Source organism: Mycteria americana, chromosome 26, assembly GCF_035582795.1.
Source record: "Mycteria americana isolate JAX WOST 10 ecotype Jacksonville Zoo and Gardens chromosome 26, USCA_MyAme_1.0, whole genome shotgun sequence".
Lineage (NCBI taxonomy): Eukaryota > Metazoa > Chordata > Aves > Ciconiiformes > Ciconiidae > Mycteria > Mycteria americana.
Window position 1 is genome coordinate 567663 of NC_134390.1, and position 20657 is coordinate 588319.

Sequence of the window (20657 nt, forward strand, 5' to 3'; positions counted from 1 at the left end):
CGCACACGCGTGTGTGTGCTCACCCCCCTCCCCCCCCCCCCGCTCACACTCACCCGGCAGCCCCCTCCCCCACCCCGTGGGCCCCCCCACCCCCACTCACCCGGCGTGGCCGTGGGGGCGTGGGCGTGGGCGCTGCCCGGGCACCGCCCGCTCCGTCATGGGACGCCGCCCTGAACCCCGCCGCAGTTTTTTCCCAAACCGCAGGACGACGCCAGCGAGGACACGGACACGGCACGGACACGGCACGGACACGGAACGGACACGGAACGGACACAGCTCTGCCGCCTCCGCGAGGGGACGGGGACACGCGTGACAAGGCCACGCGTGGTGAGGGACGGGCACACGGCGTGGGTGCGGGATGGTGCCCGTGCGTGGGCGTGGTGTGTCCTGGGTGACACGCTTGCACACGCATGGCGTGTTCTGGGTGACACACTTACACACCCATGGCATGTCCCGGGTGGCACACGCCTGCATGGCATGTCCTAGGTGACACGCTTACAGCTGCGTGGCATGTCCTGGGTGACACGCTTGCACACACACGTCATTTCCTATGTGACACACTTGCAGGTGCATGGCATGTCCCAGGTGACACGCTTGCACACACATGGCATGTCCAGGGTGACACGCTTGCACACACATGGCATGTTCTGGGTGACACGCTCGCACACGCATGGCTGTCCTGGGTGACACATGCCTACATGGCGTGTCCAAGGTGACACGCTTACAGCTGCATGGCATGTCGTGGGTGACACGCTTGCACACACACATGGCAAGTCCCAGGTGACACACGCCTACATGGCATGTCTTGGGTGACACGCTTGCACACACACATGGCATGTCCCAGGTGACACACACCTACATGGCATGTCTCAGGTGACACGCTTGCACACATGGCATGTCCCAGGTGACACACGCCTGCATGGCATGTCCTGGGTGACACACTTGCAGGTGCATGGCATGTCCAGGGTGACACGCTTGCACACACACCTGGCATGTCCCGGGTGACACGCTTGCACACACACATGGCATGTCCCAGGTGACACACACCTACATGGCATGTCCCAGGTGACACGCTTGCACACACACCTGGCATGTCCCGGGTGACACGCTTGCACGCGCACACGCCAGGCCCTGGCTGACACGTTTGCACGCTGAGGGTGGCACACACGTCACCCGTGCACACGCGCACAGCCGGCTGGGACGCTCGGGGTGGTGACACGCTGGCACGTGTGCTACGCCCGGTGTGACACGCCGGCACACGTAGCGGCTGCGTGTCACACGCTCCGAAGCGGTGGCAGAGCCCGGTGCCACCCCCGGGGCACCCCAAAGCCCCCAGGGCACCCCCTGTCCCCCCCCCCAGCACCCCATGGCCTTCAGGCCACCCTGCTTTGTCCCCCCGCCATGTCCCCCACGGCCCTGTGTCCCCCCGTGTCCCCCCATGTCCCCCCCCATGCCATGGCCCTGTGTCCCCCGTGTCCCCCCGTGTCCCCCCATGTCCCCCCCCATGCCATGGCCCTGTGTCCCCCCGTGTCCCCCCACGTCCCCAGCAGCCCCACGTGTCCCTCCCACGTCCCCATGTCCCTCCCATAGCTCTGTCTGTCCCCCGCATCCCCCCAGGACCCCGTGTCCCCCCCTGTCCCCGTGTCTCCTCATGTCCCCCTACCCCAATGTCCCTCGTGTCCCCCCATGTCCCCCCGTGTCCCCCCTATCTTGTCCCCTCTGTCCCCCCATACCCTTCATGTCCCCCATGTCCCCTGTGCTCCCCGTGTTCCCCATGTCCCCCGTGTCCCCTGTGTCTCCCATGTCCCCTGTCCCCCCCATAACCCCTTGTCCCCCATGTCCCCTGTGCCCCCCATGTTCCCCACGTGCCCCTGTCCCCCGTATTCCCCGTGTCCCCCCGCATCCCTCTACACCTGCTGTGTCCCCTGTGTCCCCCATGTCCCTTCCATGTCCCCTGTGTCCCCTGTGTCCCCCATGTCCCCCTATCTCTCATGTCCCCTGTGTCCCCCCCGTGTCCCCCCATCTCCCATGTCCCCCTGTGTACCCCGTGTCCCCATGTCCCCTCCTGTCTCCCATGTTCCCCGTGTCCCCTGTGTCCCCCATGTCCCTATGCCCCCCCTGTCCCCCTGTCTCCCATGTCCCCCCATCTCCCATGTCCCCCCATGTCCTCCCCTGTCTCCCATGTCCCCCGTGTCCCTCCATGTCCCCCCGTCTCCCATGTCCCCTGTGTCCCCTTGTCCCCCCGTCTCCCCTGTCTCCCATGTCCCCTGTGTCCCCCTTGTCCCCCCGTCTCCCATGTCCCCCGTGTCCCTCCCATCTCCCATGTCCCCCGTGTCCCTCCATGTCCCCCCTATCTCCCGTGTCCACTGTGTCCCCCCGTCTCCCATGTCCCGTGTCCCCCTTGTCCCCCCATCTCCCCTATGTGCCCCCATGTCCCCCGTGTCCCCCCATGTCCCCCTGTCTCCCGTGTCCCCCATGTCCCCCCATCTCCCATGTCCTCCGTGTCCCTCCATGTCCCCCCATCTCCCATGTCCCCTGTGTCCCCTTGTCCCCCCGTCTCCCATGTCCCCCGTGTCCCCCTGTCCCCCTGTCTCCCATGTCCCCCGTGTCCCCTATGTCCCGTCCCCTGTGTGTCCCCGTGTCCCCCGTGTCCCTCATGTCCCCCCATCTCCCATGTCCCCCGTGTCCCCCCGTGTCCCTCTATGCCTGCCATGTCCCCCCATGTCCCCCGTGTCCCCTTGTCCCCCCGTCTCCCATGTCCCCCGTGTCCCCCCGCACGCCGCAGCGCTCCCGGTCCCCGCCAGGGGGCAGCACGAGCCCGCGGGACCCCCGGGCCCCCCCGCCCCCCGTGGGGTGTCGCGCGTGGGGCCGGTCCCACCGCGGGGGGGGGGCGGGGGCGGGGTGCAGGGGGCAGCAGGGCGGCCCCAGCCCCCGCACCCATGGGTGCTGCCACGTGCGCTGCCCCCCCCCTCCCCCCCCGCTCAGCGGCTTTGGGCCGTAAATCCCCCGGGCGGGGAGGGGGGGGGGCGGGGGCGGCAGCGCCATGGGGCTGGGCTGGCCGGGACCCCGGCCCCGCCGCCGCGGGGGGCCCCCCATGGCCTGCCCTGCCTGCTGCTGCCCCCCCGCCTGCCCCCCTGCCTGCCCCCCTGCCTGCCGCCCCCCCTGCTGTCCCCTTGCCTGCCACCCCCAGTGTCACCCCCCCTGCTGCCCCCCTGCCTGCTGTCCCCCCTGCTGTCCCCTTGCCTGTCACCCCCAGTGTCACCCCCCACCCTGCTGCCCCCCACCCTGTCACCCCCCCTCTTCCCCCCCACCCTGCTGCCCCCAGTGTCACCCTCTGCCCTGCTGCCCCCCACCCTGTCACCCTCAATGTCACCCCCCCTGCTGCCCCCCCCCCTGCTGTCCCCCACCCTGCTGCCCCCAGTGTCATCCCCCACCCTGCTGCCCCCCCTCCCGGTGCTGCCCCCCTGCCTGCCCCCCCCGGCTGAGCAGCAAGTGAGGGGGTGCCCGCGGCCCCCCCCGCACCCCCCACCCGGGGACCCCCCTGGGCAGGCGCCCAGCGGCTGCGGTGAGTATGGGGGTGCCCCTCCCCGCAACATGGGGAAACTGAGGCACGGGCAGGGCTGGGCCCCCCCAGCCCCGGGCTCCCAGCCCTGGGTTGTGCAAGGGCATTTGCACGGGGGGGGGGGCATTTGCAGGGGGGCTGGGGTATCGGGAGGGGGGGGCATCGGCACAGGAATTGGGGTGTCTGCGCAACGGGGGGGGGGGGTATTTGTAGGGGACCGCCGGTGCCGCACCACAGCGGGGGCTGCCGTGGCGGGGGGGGGGCTGCTGCGGCACGGGGGGGCTGCACGAGCAGCGGGGCTGTCGCACGGGGACAGCAGTCGTGCACAGAGCAGGATCGGGCACCACGGGAGTTTGCCTGCACGTGCTGGCGTGCGGGGGGGGGGGGGGCTGCCCCCCGTGACCCCCCCACTAATCCACTAATCCCCTGCAAGCGCAGCGGCTCAGCACCGCCACGGGCCCACGCCAGGCCCGTGCGGGAGGGCTCCTTGCCGGGCACCGGGGCGTTTGCCGTGCGGGGCCGTGCAACGCAGCCGTGCCAGGGCCGTGCTGAGCCGTGCAACGCAGCCGTGCCAGGGCGTGCAACGTAGCCGTGCAACGCAGCCGTGCAATGCAGCCGTGCCAGGGCCGTGCTGAGCCGTGCAATGCAGCCGTGCCAGGGTGTGCAACGCAGCCGTGCAACGCAGCCGTGCCAGGGCCGTGCCGAGCCGTGCAACGCATCTGTGCCAGGGCGTGCTGAGCCGTGCAACACAGCTGTGCCAGGGCATGCAATGCAGCCGTGCCAGGGCCGTGCTGAGCCGTGCAACGCAGCCGTGCCAGGGTGTGCAACGCAGCCGTGCAACGCAGCCGTGCCAGGGCCGTGCCGAGCCGTGCAATGCATCTGTGCCAGGGCGTGCTGAGCCGTGCAACACAGCTGTGCCAGGGCATGCAACGCAGCCGTGCCAGGGCCGTGCTGAGCCGTGCAACGCAGCCGTGCCAGGGCGTGCAACGCAGCCGTGCGTGGCTGTGCCGAGCCGCGCCGAGCCGTGCACTGCAGCCAGACGCTGCACTGGGCCGGGCCGGGCCGGGCCGTGCTGCACAGCACCGCGCATCCCTGCCGGCCATTGCCACGGCCGTCACCGCCCTGCCCGGCCCTGCCCGGCCCTGCGGCCGGGCCCTACGGTGGGCCGAGCCGAGCCGAGCCGAGCCGAGTCCGAGTCCGATCGGGCGCTACCGAGCGGCGCCGAGCTGAAACGAACGCTGCCGGGCGGTGCCAATCGCCGCCGAGCGCTTCCGAAGGTCGCCGAGCGGCTCCGAAGGTTGCCGAGGGGTTCCGAAGGTTGCCGAGCGGCTCCGAAGGTCGCCGAGCGGCTCCGAAGATCGCCGAGTGGCTCCGAGGGTTGCCGAGCGGCTCCGTAGGTTGCCGAGGGGCTCCGAAGATCGCCGAGCGGCTCCGAAGGCTGGGTGAAGAATGGCCGGCCCGGAGCATGGCGGTGGAAGGGAGCTGGAGGCAGCGGCGGCCGCTCGCCAGCCGCGTTCCCCAGGGCTCGGGGCTGGGCCGGTTCTCTTTAATATCTTAACGGTCTGGGCGAGGGGATCGAGTGACCCTCGGTCAGTTTGGAGACGACGCCACGTTGTGCGGGATGTCGATCTCTTGAGGGGAGGGAGGCTCTGCAGAGGGCCCTGGGCAGGCTGGATCCATGGGCTGGGGCCAACTGTGTGGGGTTCAACAAGGCCAAGTGCTGGGTCCTGCACTGGGGTCACAGCAACCCCACGCAACGCTGCAGGCCTGGGGAAGGGCGGCTGGAAAGTGCCCGGGGGAAAAGGACCTGGGGGTGTTGGTCGACAGCCGCCTGAATATGAGCCACCAGTGTGCCCAGGTGGCCAAGAAGGCCAACGGCATCCTGGCTTGTATCAGCAATGGCGTGGCCAGCAGGAGCAGGGCAGCGATCGTCCCCTGCGCTCGGCACTGGCGAGGCCGCACCTCGAACGCTGTGTTCAGTGTTGGGCCCCTCGCTCCCAGAGAGACATGGAGGGGCTGGAGCGTGTCCAGAGAAGGGCAGCGGAGCTGGGGAAGGGTCTGGAGCACAAGGCTGATGGGGAGTGGCTGGGGGAACTGGGGTTGTTCAGCCTGGAGAGAAGGAGGCTGAGGGGAGACCTCATCGCTCTCTACAACTGCCTGAAAGGAGGGGGTAGAGAGGTGGGGTCGGGCTCTTCTCCCAGGTAACAAGTGATGGGATGAGAGGAAATGGCCTCCAGTTGCGTTAGGAGAGGTTTAGATGAAATTTCCCGACGGAGGGGGTTGTCCAGCGCTGGGACGCGCTGCCCGGGTGCCGTCGCCGTCCCTGGGGGTGTTTGGGAGCCGTGTGGAGGTGGCGCCTGGGGACGGGGCGCAGCGGTGGGCCCGGCAGTGCGGGGCCGAGGGGGGGACCCCATGGTCTTAAGGGTCTTCTCCAACCTAAACGACTCTGGGATCAAACAGACGCCCCACAGACAGCCCGTGCAGGGCCCTATGGGCACCGCTGCCCCACAGACGCCCCACAGACAGCCCGTGCAGGGCCCTATGGGCACCGCTGCCCCACAGACGCCCCACAGACAGCCCGTGCAGGGCCCTATGGGCGCCGCTGCCCCACAGACGCCCCACAGACAGCCCGTGCAGGGCCCTATGGGCGCCGCTGCCCCACAGACGCCCCACAGACAGCCCGTGCAGGGCCCTATGGGCGCCGCTGCCCCACAGACGCCCCACAGACAGCCCGTGCAGGGCCCTATGGGCGCCGCTGCCCCACAGACGCCCCACAGACAGCCCGTGCAGGGCCCTATAGGTACCACTGCGGTATAGGCAGAAGCGGAAGCGGGGGCATGGAGGCGCTGTCGGGGCGGGCTATGGGGCGTAGAGGCACCGTATGGGGTCGGGGGGGGGCCTATGGGGACGGTGTGGGGTCGGGGAGGGCTATGGGGAGTGTGTGAGGCCTATGGGGAGTGTGTGGGGATGGGGGGGGCCGCGGCTGTGGGGTTCCCGAGAGGAGCCCTGTGGGGCCGGGGCGGTGGGGCCGTATGGGGCAGGGGGTTGTGGGGGCTGTGCCGTGGGGATGTATGGGGCAGGGCCGGGGGGATTCCCCGGGGGGGATGGATAGGGGCCGGTGGGGGGGCCCCGAGGCAGGTGGGGGGAGCTGCTCGGTGGGGAGGGGGCTGCCTGGGGCAGGAGGGGGCCCGGGGGGGGGCCGACGAAGCCAGAGGCACCTTTTGGGGTGAGCTGGGGGGGGGCTGATTGGGGGGCACCTTCCCCCAGGAGCCCCCACCCACCCACAGACCCACTGACCCCCATTTCCCCCCCTCCCCCCCCCCCCAGGCCTCCTTCTCCGCCTTCGCCCTCCTCCTGGCCACTTGCCTGCCGCTGGAGCTGGCCGCCTGCCGCTCCCGCCCCCCCCCAACGCCCCCCACCACGCCAACCCGCCCTTCCGCCGCTTCCAGCGCGGCTACTACCGCGGCTACCTGCCGGCACCGGCCACCGACCGGCCACCGACACCCCACCTCTACCAACTCTACCGGAGGGACGATCGCCGTCCTCCGCGCCCGCGGCTTCGCCTCCAGCGTCCCGTTCGAGTCGGTTTCCTCTTCTTTAGCAGATCCGTCGGGTGGGAAAAAAATCCCGCGTCCTTTTTTCCTTGACCTATTCGATTTGTTCTTTGCTCAAACCCTCCCGGGATTATCCGCTGCTGGCGGCGCGGAGGGTTTTTGGCAGGGGGGGGGTGTCCACGGCGTTGCTCTTCTCCGCCTTCGAGGGGTGGTAGGTACGTCCACGAGCGCGTGGAGCGGTACGATTTTCCGACCGAGTGGATCGCCATCGCCATCGGAACGGTCGTGATTTCCCAAGAGGTTTTTTGGAACAAGGTCATCGCCGTGGGGCGGACGATTTCTTCGCCGAGCGGTTGGGCTTGGGCCCGGTGGCCCCGTTCGTGGTCTCCATCCCCCTCCTGGTGCCGTCGGGGGGGGAGGGGGGGTGTCTTCGCCGTGAAAAATTGGGTTGAAAACTACGGGAAGAAACGAGCTTTCTCCAAAACTTGCGGCGACGGTTTGAAGTGCCTCCTCTCCGACCGGCGCGTCCTCCTCCTGGGCACCATCCAGGCTCTGAAAGCGTCATCTTCATCTTCGTCTTCCTCCGGACGCCCGTCCTGGATCCCCGCGGCGCTCCCTCGGGCATCGTCTTCTCCGGCCTCGTGGCCGCCGGCACGCTGGGCTCCTCGCCGCGGGCTCCGGCCACCTCCGCTCCCTCACCGCTCTCCTGGTCTTCTTCTCCCTCTTCACGCTCACCTTCTCCACCGACCCCGGCCAGGAGAGCCCCGCCGACTCCTTCCTCGCCTTCCTCCTCATCGAACTCTCCCGCCGGCTCTAATTCCCAGCCGTTGGTTCCCCCCCCCCCCTCCCCGGATGGAAAGTGGCGCCGGGGGACGATCGCCTGGGGGTGACGAACTGGTTTCGCCTCCCCCTGAACTTACTGGTCTCTCTGGGTTGACTGGTTCTCCACGACAGCGACCCTCAGACGGGCACCGGCAACGTGTCCGGCGTCTGCGTGGCCGTCGCTGCTGGCACAAGCGTCGAGGCCGGCTCCGTGCCTGCCGGGCCGGGGGGTCCGGGGCTATGGGAGGGTGGGGGGCAGCGGGCAGGGCAGAGACACGGGGAGGGGACGGCGCCCGGGGACACCGGGACCCTCAAACCCCGGGGCAGCCGGTGCCGCCTGCGTCGGCGGGAGAGGAGCCGGGACCCCCCCCCCGGGGCCGGGGCAGCGCGGGAGACGTTCGATAAATGTTAAATATAACGGAGGTTCCGGCAGGGAGAAAAATAAAGAGGCGATAAATAGCAATAAATAGAGGGGGGGGGACACGGCACCGGGACGTGCCGCAGCATCGCGGCGCTGGCACCGGGGTGGGAATGGGGGGTGCGCCCGAGACCCGGTGGAGGGGAGCACGGCGTGGACCGGGGTGCGCTGGGGAGGGACTGGCTGCGTTTTGGGGGATACCCCGGGTGTACTGGGGAGGGAGCCCTGTCCCGGGGGTGTGGGGGGGGGGTCCTGGGGGGCTGCAGCGGGGTCGTGGCCCTCCCGGGCGGAGGTGGAGGGCTTCATCGCCGTGAAGAGCCTGCGGGAAGCCGAGGAGCGGTGCGAGGCGGAGGTGGCCGGGGCTGGAGGATGAGTGTGGGGAGGAGATGGGGACCCGGGGTTTGTACGGGGGGGGCACCCGCGTCCTCTCCCTGGCTCTGACCCCCCGACGTTTGGGGGCAGGGAGGTGCCTGGGGAGATGGGGGACACGCTGGGAGTTGAAACTGGGGGGGGGGGGGACGGACATGACCCTGCGGGTCAGGGAGGTTGGGGGGACCCTGGGGAGGTTGCGGGGGGGGGGGGGGGGGGGGCCTCCTCCGGACCCGCTCCAGCAGGTCCCATCCCAGGAGAACGGGGTCGCTCCAGAAGTGACCCCCCCGTAAGAAATCCAGAGCCCACCGACCAGAATTAAGGGATTGGACTTGGGGGTCGGGTGATGGGGGGTAGGGGTGTAAGCGGGGGGCAGGATGTGGGGTGGGGGGGGCTCTCTCGGGGGGCAGCCGGCTCGAGCTGGCCCCTCAGAACTAAGCCAAGGGCTTGGAAACCTTCCCTCGGAGCGACACGAGCCAGCAGGACCCCAGCGTGCAGGGACCTCCTCGTGCAATGGGTGTGGGTGTGCAAGGGCCCCCGTGCAACGGGCACGGTGTGCAAGGGCCCCCCTGTAACAGGCAGGGACGTGCAGGGACCCCCGTGCAACGGGGCTGGTGGTGTGCACGCAGGTAGCGTGCAACAGGGTGCGGGTGTGCAGGGGACCGGCACACGACAGCTTTAGGGTGTGCAAAGATGCCTGTGCAATGGGGAGCAGGTGTGCAAGGATGCCTGTGCAATGGGGAGTGGGCGTGCAAAGACGCCTGTGCAACGGGGAGCGGGTGTGCAAAGATGCCTGTGCAACGGGGAGTGGGTGTGCAAAGATGCCTGTGCAATGGGGAGTGGGCGTGCAAGGATGCCTGTGCAATGGGGAGTGGGTGTGCAAGGATGCTTGTGCAATGGGGAGCGGGTGTGCAAAGATGCCTGTGCAATGGGGAGCGGGTGTGCAAAGATGCTTGTGCAATGGGGAGTGGGTGTGCAAGGATGCTTGTGCCCCAGGCGTGCAGGGACCCCCGTGCAACAGGGCTGGTGGTGTGCACGCAGGTAGCGTGCAACAGGGTGCGGGTGTGCAGGGGACCGGCACACGACAGCTTTAGGGTGTGCAAAGACGCCTGTGCAATGGGGAGCGGGTGTGCAAGGACGCTTGTGCAACGGGGAGCGGGTGTGCAAAGATGCCTGTGCAATGGGGAGCGGGTGTGCAAGGACGCTTGTGCAATGGGGAGCGGGTGTGCAAAGATGCCTGTGCAATGGGGAGCGGGTGTGCAAGGATGCTTGTGCAACAGGGAGCGGATGCCTGTGCAACGGGGAGCAGGTGTGCAAAGATGCCTGTGCAATGGGGAGTGGGTGTGCAAGGACGCCTGTGCAATGGGGAGCGGGTGTGCAAAGATGCTTGTGCAATGGGGAGTGGGTGTGCAAGGACACCTGTGCAATCGGAAGCGGGTGTGCAAAGATGCTTGTGCAATGGGGAGTGGGTGTGCAAAGACGCCTGTGCAATGGGGAGTGGGCGTGCAAGGACGCCTGTGCAATGGGGAGTGGGTGTGCAGAGATGCCTGTGCAATGGGGTGCGGGTGTGCAAGGACGCTTGTGCAATGGGGAGCGGGTGTGCAACGGGGAGCGGGTGTGCAAAGATGCTTGTGCAATGGGGAGTGGGTGTGCAAGGACGCCTGTGCAATGGGGAGCAGGTGTGCAAAGATGCCTGTGCAATGGGGAGCGGGTGTGCAAAGATGCTTGTGCAATGGGGAGTGGGTGTGCAAGGATGCTTGTGCCCCAGGCGTGCAGGGACCCCCGTGCAACAGGGCTGGTGGTGTGCACGCAGGTAGCGTGCAACAGGGTGCGGGTGTGCAGGGGACCGGCACACGACAGCTTTAGGGTGTGCAAAGACGCCTGTGCAATGGGGAGCGGGTGTGCAAGGACGCTTGTGCAACGGGGAGCGGGTGTGCAAAGATGCCTGTGCAATGGGGAGCGGGTGTGCAAGGACGCTTGTGCAACGGGGAGCGGGTGTGCAAAGATGCCTGTGCAATGGGGAGCGGGTGTGCAAGGATGCTTGTGCAACAGGGAGCGGATGCCTGTGCAACGGGGAGCAGGTGTGCAAAGATGCCTGTGCAATGGGGAGTGGGTGTGCAAGGACGCCTGTGCAATGGGGAGCGGGTGTGCAAAGATGCTTGTGCAATGGGGAGTGGGTGTGCAAGGACACCTGTGCAATCGGAAGCGGGTGTGCAAAGATGCTTGTGCAATGGGGAGTGGGTGTGCAAAGACGCCTGTGCAATGGGGAGTGGGCGTGCAAGGACGCCTGTGCAATGGGGAGTGGGTGTGCAGAGATGCCTGTGCAATGGGGTGCGGGTGTGCAAGGACGCTTGTGCAATGGGGAGCGGGTGTGCAACGGGGAGCGGGTGTGCAAAGATGCTTGTGCAATGGGGAGTGGGTGTGCAAGGACGCCTGTGCAATGGGGAGCAGGTGTGCAAAGATGCCTGTGCAATGGGGAGCGGGTGTGCAAAGATGCTTGTGCAATGGGGAGTGGGTGTGCAAGGATGCTTGTGCCCCAGGCGTGCAGGGACCCCCGTGCAACAGGGCTGGTGGTGTGCACGCAGGTAGCGTGCAACAGGGTGCGGGTGTGCAGGGGACCGGCACACGACAGCTTTAGGGTGTGCAAAGACGCCTGTGCAATGGGGAGCGGGTGTGCAAGGACGCTTGTGCAACGGGGAGCGGGTGTGCAAAGATGCCTGTGCAATGGGGAGCGGGTGTGCAAGGACGCTTGTGCAACGGGGAGCGGGTGTGCAAAGATGCCTGTGCAATGGGGAGCGGGTGTGCAAGGATGCTTGTGCAACAGGGAGCGGATGCCTGTGCAACGGGGAGCAGGTGTGCAAAGATGCCTGTGCAATGGGGAGTGGGTGTGCAAGGACGCCTGTGCAATGGGGAGCGGGTGTGCAAAGATGCTTGTGCAATGGGGAGTGGGTGTGCAAGGACACCTGTGCAATCGGAAGCGGGTGTGCAAAGATGCTTGTGCAATGGGGAGTGGGTGTGCAAAGACGCCTGTGCAATGGGGAGTGGGCGTGCAAGGACGCCTGTGCAATGGGGAGTGGGTGTGCAGAGATGCCTGTGCAATGGGGTGCGGGTGTGCAAGGACGCTTGTGCAATGGGGAGCGGGTGTGCAACGGGGAGCGGGTGTGCAAAGATGCTTGTGCAATGGGGAGTGGGTGTGCAAGGACGCCTGTGCAATGGGGAGCAGGTGTGCAAAGATGCCTGTGCAATGGGGAGCGGGTGTGCAAAGATGCTTGTGCAATGGGGAGTGGGTGTGCAAGGATGCTTGTGCCCCAGGCGTGCAGGGACCCCCGTGCAACAGGGCTGGTGGTGTGCACGCAGGTAGCATGCAACAGGGTGTGGGTGTGCAGGGGACCGGCACACGACAGCTTTAGGGTGTGCAAAGACGCCTGTGCAATGGGGAGTGGGCGTGCAAAGACACCTGTGCAACGGGGAGCAGGTGTGCAAAGATGCCTGTGCAATGGGGAGTGGGCGTGCAAAGACGCCTCCACAATGGGGAGTGGGTGTGCAAAGATGCTTGTGCAATGGTGAGTGGGCGTGCAAGGACGCCTGTGCAACGGGGAGTGGGCGTGCAAGGACCCCTGTGCCCCAGGCGTGCGGGGACCAGCGTGCAACGATGCTGCTGGGTGCGCAGCGAGGTGCCGGGATCACTGCCCAACGCAGCGCTGGCGTGCGGGGAAGCGTGCGAGGGGGGGCGTGCAAGCGGGTGCCTGCGGAGCAGCGTGAACGAGGCGCCGGGACACGGCTCCGTGCAGAGCGGGACGGCCCCGTGTTGGTGCAACAGAAACGCCGGTGGACGCCGAAACCCCCCGGTGCACCGGGGACGATCGTGCAACACAAACGCCGGTGTGCACGGAACCTCCCCGCACCAGGAACAATCGCGCAAGCGTGGCTCCGCGCCCCGCGGCTCGGGACGACGAGGTTCCAGCGTGCGACTTGCACGCGCGCGGCCCCCCGTGCCGGGCGGGGGGGGGTAGATCCGGAGCAGGTTCCCCCCAAAAACCGCGTGTGGGGGTGGGACCCGCAGCGACACCTTTCAGAGAGAACACCCCCCTGCTGCCGACCCCCCGCCGCCACGGAGGCGGTGGGGACGAGGACGTTTTGGGGGTCACCGGCCACCCAGGGGGGCCACTCACTCCGTAGCAGCGGGTCAGGGCGTCCCCGCGTCCCGTCCTTGGTCCCTCGGGGAGGGTGACGCCCGTGGCGCGGCTCGGGTGCGGCGGCGGCCTCGGCCTGTCCTGGCAGTGTGGGCAGGCGGAGCTCGGCGTCACGGCGGCCGAGGGCGAAGAGGTGGCCGACGGCCAGCAGTGCGACGGCCGCGCGGACGCCGGACGCGCTCCCGGTGCCCGTCTGAGGGTCGCTGTCGTGGAGAACCAGTAAGCCCAGAGACACCGGTAAGTTCGGGGGGGGGGGGGGCAAAACCGGTTCGTCACCCCCAGGCGATGGTCCCCCGGTGGTGCCACCTTCCATGGGGGGACGGTCCCCGTGCCCTCGGACACCAGGCGGCAGGAGACCGCTGGTGCTCTCAAGGACAACGCCGTGCTGCTGGCGGAGGTGGGTCCCACCGACACCCACGGGGGTGGCGGGGGGTCCCCAGTCTGCCCCCCTGCCCCACTCACCCCCCCCCCCCCCCCCCCAGGTCCAGAAGACAACGAAGGAAAACCCGGCCGTTGTGGAGGACAACTTTGGGGACGTAGACGCCCGCGTCGAGCGGCTGCAGAAGTGAGAGCACCCTGGAAAGCTGCCACCCACGGGGGGGACGTCTCCTCGTCGCCACCCGTGGGGCGGGGGGTAGGGGGTGTGTGTGGGGACGGGGATGAGCCCGAGTGGGTGGGGACGGCCCGGGGCAGGGGCGCGTGGCCCCCCCCCAGGCTGGCGGAGATGATTATTGCTGGTACCGGGGGATGGGAAGGGGGGGAACCTCGGTCTTGGTGCGGGAGAACCTGGCGCTAAACTAACCCCGAGTGGATCCGGGCGTGGGGCCGCGACACCCCCCAAGCCTGAGGTAATGGGGGGCAGCGGGACCCCCCGGCTTGGGGAGCGGGCACTGGGGCTGGACCCCCCGGCTGCGTCCCCTAGCACCAATGCTGTCCCCCCAGCGCAGGGGCTTCCCTGGGGTGGGGGCCCCACTGGCAACGGCAACGGGTTTGAGGCCTGCGGGCAGTTGCCGGGCCATGATCTTGTTGGGATGACGGAGCCGTGGCGGGATGGCTGCCGGGGCGGGGGGACGCAGGAGGGGGGCAAGGCTGAGGCACTGACGGCCGCCTTTGCCTCCGTCTCTGCCGGCCCGCCCGGCCTTCCGGGGTCCCGGCTCACAGAGGCGGGGGAAAGGCTGGAGCAAGGCAGACGGACCCTTGGCGGAAGAGGATCAGGGCCGGGAATCCTTCGGGATACCGGACATCGCCGAGTGCGTGGGCGCAGGTGAGCCCCAAAACCACGCCGGGGTTCCTGCACGGAGCTCGCCCCGGGGGCACTCCCACGGGCGGGAGCGGGCAGCCCCCCCGCGCGACCCAGCCCGTGTGCACCCCTCTGTGGGGGGTGCTCACAGCCATCAGTGGGGTCCCATCAGCGAGGGACGTGGCCGAGCAGCTCCGTGGGCTCTCCTTGCAGGAGGGGAGCGCTGCCCGGCGCAGCCACCACCACCTCGCCGAGCTGGAGAGACTCCTCGTGCTGAGCTCCGCAGGGGTCTGAGGCGTGGGACAGCTTCTGGACGCGGCTGCAGCAGATCCCCGCTTTGGCCGCGCGCACTCCCGGTTGGCCCGAGCGGTGAGGCTCGGCCGCTCTACAGCCAGCTCTGCCAGCTCCTGGCTCCGGCCGTGGGGAAGCAGGACCCCCTCTGCGCCGCGTACCTGCTGTCCCAGGCCGTCTCCATCACCGCTCGCCATCAGATGCTCGGCATCATCCACAGCAAGAGTCGTATGCCGGCACTAACCTTCGCCGTCGTCGGGCACCCTCCGGGGCCGGCGGAGGGGACGAAGCCGCCGCAGAGGCTGGACCCCCTTCCCCGGCGGTGTGCATTCACCATGGAACCGGGACCACCTCTCCACCGCGGTACCTGCTGTCCGAGTCCGTCCCCATGCGCACTCGCCCTGCCCCACGGGATCCGGCTTTACTCCTCACGCCAGCCGGCTCCGGCTCTCCGCGCCTCCCGGCTCCTCGGAGATGCGGGGCTGGCTCGTCGGGCAAGCACCGGGGGACGGCCCTGGAACGCGAGCCGAACCGCCGGGGGAGCCGCCACGCCGACCGCTGAGCTCCCCACTTCGCCGGCCGAGCCGCGGGCCTTGCAGCCGCCGGCTCCCGCCGCTCCGGGTCGAGCCACCGCTCGCTCCCGCAGCAGGGCCCGGCCCGGCCCCCGGCACGCCCCGAGAGCGGCGCCTCCGCCCACCGGCGCCGGCGACGCCGACTTGTCCCGGCCGTCGCTGGAGGCAGCGGAAAACAGCTTGGGCGGCTGGGAGGAGGCGGCGGGGACGACAGCTCTACCCCGGTCCCGCCGGAGCCGGGTAGACTTGGCCGCCCTTTGCGCCGGCCGCTCCGGCAGCCGCATCCCGCGGTAGCCGGCTGCGGAGCCGGGTAGACCTGGCAGCCGGCTGCGGAGCCGGGTAGACCTGGCAGCCAGATGCGGAGCCGGGTAGACCTGGCAGCCGGTTGCGGAGCCGGCTGGACCTGCCGGTCGCCGCGTCCCGGTTCTCCCGGCCGGTTTTGTTTTTTCCCGTTTCCGAGATGGAAACAAACTCTCATTTGTTTTTTCCCGTTTCCGAGATGGAAACAAACTCTCATTTGTTTTTTCCCGTTTCCGAGATGGAAGCGCTTCTCATACAAGGCAGTAAGTTTAAACGTACTGCCTCCTGCAAGGGTTACTTTATCTTTATTGGGTTCGGTAGAAACAATCAATAAAATATTAAAGAACAATTTTTAAAAATTCTTCACACACACCCCCCCCGCCGCACTCCCGCGCACACGCACACCCCTGCCCCGACCCAGGGCCGCTGGGTGCTCGCCGGCTGTTGGTTTTGGTTGTGCAGTGGAGGGTTTTGGAGGGGGTGGTGGTTTTTTTCTCCTCGCCATCGTTTATTTTGACTTTTTTTTTTTTTTTAATTAAATATATTAAAATACTTATCTGCCATCCTGCAGATGCCACCCCCTCGTGACACACGCGTGCTCAGACACACACACACAGACCCCCACACCCACATCACCCCCCCCCCAGCCTCCACCGCAGGCCCGGACCCGCAGGCCCGTGGGTGCGGACCCCCGACCGCGGACTCTCCACACCCCGGAGCAGCGAGGGGTCCGCAGCCGCGCGCCCCGCGCACCCGCTGCCGGCACCGGGCCCCGCACACGGGGAAAGGGCAGCGGTTCCCGCCACGCCGCCAGTCCTGCGCTGTTATTCAATTAATAACGCTAACAATTTCCTTATTAACGTCCATCAATTCATTTAGGATACACAGAGAGGTAACCGATGATAAGAGAACTAAAAAGTGACTAGGGTCGACTAATAGCTCTTCATAGTTATTCATCTAACCCTCGAGTCGCCGAGTCACAGCGTCACCGAAACTGGGAATAAACCTCGTAACGCCAACGTAGTGTTGGAGGGCAGGCATTCCTTATTGCGGCGCCGGGTGCAGGGGGGATCGTAGCATGCGTACCACAGGTCGCATCAACCAAAGCTTATATCGTCCGATTACATACATCAAATTTCCTGGAATCACCGTACATATTCATTCTGTTTCCCAGAACGAATTATCATATTCGCGTGGTCATTACGCATGCGTCCTTGAACTCCGAGGGGTTTCCGGGGGGGTCTCTGGTGGTCCTGGGTGGCCGTACAGGTGCGTCCTTCAGTCGATCCCTTCTTCTGGACGTGCGCAATATCACCTCGCGTACGTAACTTGCTTCCCTTCTTCACGGTGCATGGTCCCTAACAATGATTTGGCACCCTTAACACGAACCGATTATCCTAACCACCCTCGACTCGTTGTCGGGACGGGCTGGGGCCGTACTGGGAGCACAGCAGCACGACCGTTCTACTCCTGGCCCCGTTGTCTTTGGGCACGGCAGCGTATCCGTGGCCATAGGTGTACAAACACGACGTCAAAGCATTGCCTACCCCGCTCCCGTCTCTAGTTACCAAAGAATGAACTGATCGTTTTGGTTACACCTGGTTACAACAGGAGGATTTGGGTTGAAGGGACCTCAGGGCTCCTCCAGCCCAGCCCTGCCCGGGCAGGGACACCTTCTGCTGGAGCAGGGTGCTCCCAGCCCGGCCTCGAGCACTTCCAGGGATGGGGCACCCGCAGCTTCTCTGGGCAGCCCGTGCCCGTGCCTCACCCCCCTCGGCGCGGGGAATTGCGTCCTTGGGTCTGCTCTGCACCTCCCCTTCTTGCCATTTAAAGCCATTCCCCCCCCTCCCGTCACAACGGGCCCTGGGGAAAAGGCCCTCTCCAGCTTTCCTGTGCCCAGGTGGCCAGGAAGGCCAACGGCATCCTGGCTTGTATCAGCAATGGCGTGGCCAGCAGGAGCAGGGCGGCGATCGTTCCCTGCGCTCGGCACTGGCGAGGCCGCACCTCGAACGCTGTGTTCAGTGTTGGGCCCCTCGCTCCCAGAGAGACATTGAGGGGCTGGAGCGTGTCCAGAGAAGGGCAGCGGAGCTGGGGAAGGGTCTGGAGCACAAGGCTGATGGGGAGCGGCTGAGGGAACTGGGGGTGTTCAGCCTGGAGAGAAGGAGGCTGAGGGGAGACCTCATCGCTCTCTACAACGGCCTGAACGGAGGGGGTAGAGAGGTGGGGGTCGGTCTCTTCTCCCAGGTAACAAGTGATGGGATGAGAGGAAATGGCCTCCAGTTGCGCCAGGGGAGGTTTAGACTGGATATTGGGAAATTTTACTTCACTGAAAGGGTTATCAAGCACTGGAACAGGCTGCCCAGGGAAGTGGTGGAGTCCCCATCCCTGGAGGTATCTAAAGGACGTTTGGCTGAGGTGCTCAGGGACATGGTGCAGTGGTGGGCTTGGCAGTGTTAGGTTTACGGTTGGACTCGATGATCTTAAAGGTCTTTTCCAACCTCTACGATTCTGTGATTCCGGGATATAATACCTACCCACGAGAGAGACTTTCCCCTTCGTGTGAGCGAGCGCGTGGTTTGGATCATCGTTCTTGTGTTGCCGCGTAGGAACGACGCCCCGGCTGACACCTCGAGCCTGTTGGGTGTTAAATGTGACAGGAGTATTGCTTGGATTTCCGTTTACTCTTGTTGCTCACCGGTTTTCGTTAGGTGGTTCGGCCTGTTTTGCGAAATAAAGTTGTTGGAGTTTGTCCCTCGTGTTCGTGTTCCTCCGTGGCACGGCGTAACCCAGCTTTCTTCCTCTCGCCCCGCAGGCAGCGTGGCTGCGGGGCGGTGATGGCCCCTCGGGCTCGGGCACCTCTCGAGGTCGCTCCTCGGGCAGAGAGACCTTTCGCCGTGGCAGAGCTTTGGTAAGCCACCGATACCGCCCATAACCTCGTAGCAGGATAACTCGGGTTTTGCCTTGGCAACTTCGATCGGTGCTGAATCGACGGTAGTGAAGCGTTACCTGCCTTTCGCATTTACGCTCCCTTAGCCATAAACTCGGAGCTAGCCGCACCTAGGTTGGAGCTAGCCGCACCTAGAGTCCTCCGCGGAGGAGTTTAGAAAGCACGGGGGTCCGCTCCAAACCTCGTGACTCAACGGGAGGGTCCTCCGTACTGTTTCGTGTCTCCCCCTGCTCTCTGCGAATGATTCCAACACGAGCGTCGCTCAATTTTCCTAGGTGCGATCCTTCCCCGCAGCAATTCGTAGGGTGAACCTTGCCGCCGAACGTCAAGCGGCGCTTTCGCAGCCTCATCCTAAACCCGCTTTCGCCGGTACCTTTGCCGGTGGTTCCTTAAACGACGTAAATCACTCGGCCGCGAGAAACCGGCGTAATCGGCAGCATCCTAAACGAGGATTTGTGAGAGTCGCTCGCCAAAACACACAGCGGTACCGGTACTAAGCGGAACCCTTACACCTAACTACCTCGCTCGCACCCTTTTCGGCGGCCGCGGATTCCTGCGTTGGTGCGTTCCTCTCCTGCGTTTTGCAGGATGAGGTGCAAAGCATTGCAGCTGCGGAGGGCCGTTGTGAAATCCTGGGTTTAGGTCATTTCCTTGGAGAAATTATTACCGAAAGTCTGCTCGTTCTCGTGTGGGGCAGAGTCGGGGGGTGATATTGCAGGGGGATGTATAGAGCGGGGATCAGGAGTACCGTGGGGGGGTGTATAGGGCAAGATGGGGGGGTTAACAGCAGAGGGGGATGTATAGGGTAGGGCTGGGGGGGTGCTGCGGGGGGGTGTATAGGGGCCACAGGGGTGATGTGGGGACCCTGAGGCAGGCAGGGGAGTCGCTCGCTGAGGAGGGGGCTGCCTGGGGCAGGAGGGTGACGGGGGGGCAAGAAAGCCGGAGGGGTCGCACAGGGGGGTCCTTGGAGGCCCGTCCCTATGGCGGGAGGGACAAGAGGGGACAGGTCCGAGGGCAGCAGCTTCATCGGCACAGAAAAACGTCTGTTGAAAGGAGGCGAAGCCCCTTGCTTCAAGACTTCGTCTTTGCTTCCAGCAGCTCGCGGGCTTGGTCGGAGTAGAAGCCGCAGGAGCGGAGGGAGACGGTGACTCGGGTCTGCTGCGAGGGGGAGCGTAGCGGAGGCAGCGAGAGAGATCCGCGGCGATGCTGACGGCCCCGAGAGGAGGCGAGAGGAGAGGTAAAGACGGCGGGGTGGTTTGGAGCCCTCGCTGCCGCCGTGGGCTCCCTCCTGCCGCTTCCCCTCGGCTCTGCCCCCGGCGCTTGCCGCGAGCCGTGCCCTGGCGCGGTCAGCAGCTCGGTGGCGTGGATGGAGATGGGTGACGAGACCCCTTCAGGGGTCCGTGTCGGGACCGGTAGTGCTTAGTGCCATCACCGGGGACAAGGACAGGGACAGGGATGGAGCGTAGCCCCGGCAGTTCCGCGGATGATACCAAGCTGTGGGGACTCCCCGCAGGAGGAGAGCGCGGGGCAAGGTTTAGGGGGGGACGAGGGCCAGTGGGACCCCGGGGTGGCAGCGCCGGCTGTCCCCAGGCACCCGCTGTGCTGAGGGGGGGGTGATCCCGGGGCCGGGGGTGACCCTGGGGCTGGGGGGATCTTCAGGGTCAGGGAGGGACCCTGGGAAGGGGGCTGGGGGACATTTGGGGACGCTGGTGTTCTCTTGAGAGGTTGGGGGGACACCATTGAGAGTGGGGGATATGGCGCTGGAGAAGGGGGGGGTGTCACTGCAGGGGGGAGGGATCCCACACACGTGCAGCTGCCCCTGGGGACGGCCAGGACCCCGACCCGCCGGGGGACCAGGCTGGGGACGCCGCACCCACGGGCTCTGCGTGGACGATAAAGCCATTTAAGCCGCATCTTGTCCTAGGGTCCCGCGCACCCGCAGCCGCCCCCGGGTAACAGAGGTAACGGAGCGGCTCAGGGTCCCTCTTGTCCTTGGGTTTTTTGGGGGGGCGGCAGCGGGGACGGCGATTTCCACCCCCCCTGCCAGCCCTCGCCGGGGGTCCCCAGGCGGCGGGAGCCACGTCCTCCTGGCCGCTGGCCGTGCAACGGCAGCGCTGCCTCACGGCCGTGCGGGGACAGGGCTGGGGGACGCCTGCGCCCCATCAGGGTCTGCAGGGCTTGGGCAGGGGGGGACCTGGTGTCCTGGGGCTCCGCTCCCACCCCGGGGACCCCAAACATCGCCAGGGAGGTGGCGTCCCCAGCGCGTCCCCCTGACTGGGCCGGGCCGTGCCCCGGCACAACGTGCGCGTGTCGTGGCGGGGGGCCAACGCTGTCTCCATTTCGTGCTCTGGCGTTGAGCCTCGTCCATCTTGAGGGGCGCAGCCGGCCC

At 66.7% G+C, this 20657-nt stretch overlaps 1 protein-coding gene across 1 annotated transcript; it reads left to right on the forward strand.

Annotated features, from left to right (window-relative positions):
- The first annotated feature begins 6399 nt into the window (after positions 1-6399).
- On the forward strand, positions 6400-8393 carry SLC61A1 (solute carrier family 61 member 1). Its single transcript, XM_075525318.1, is given in 10 exon segments — positions 6400-6441; positions 6890-6955; positions 6958-7088; positions 7090-7177; positions 7179-7328; positions 7330-7441; positions 7444-7526; positions 7528-7666; positions 7669-7782; positions 7785-8393. Coding segments are annotated over 10 exon segments (1491 nt in total). The 3' UTR covers positions 8351-8393.
- The last annotated feature ends 12264 nt before the right edge of the window (positions 8394-20657 follow it).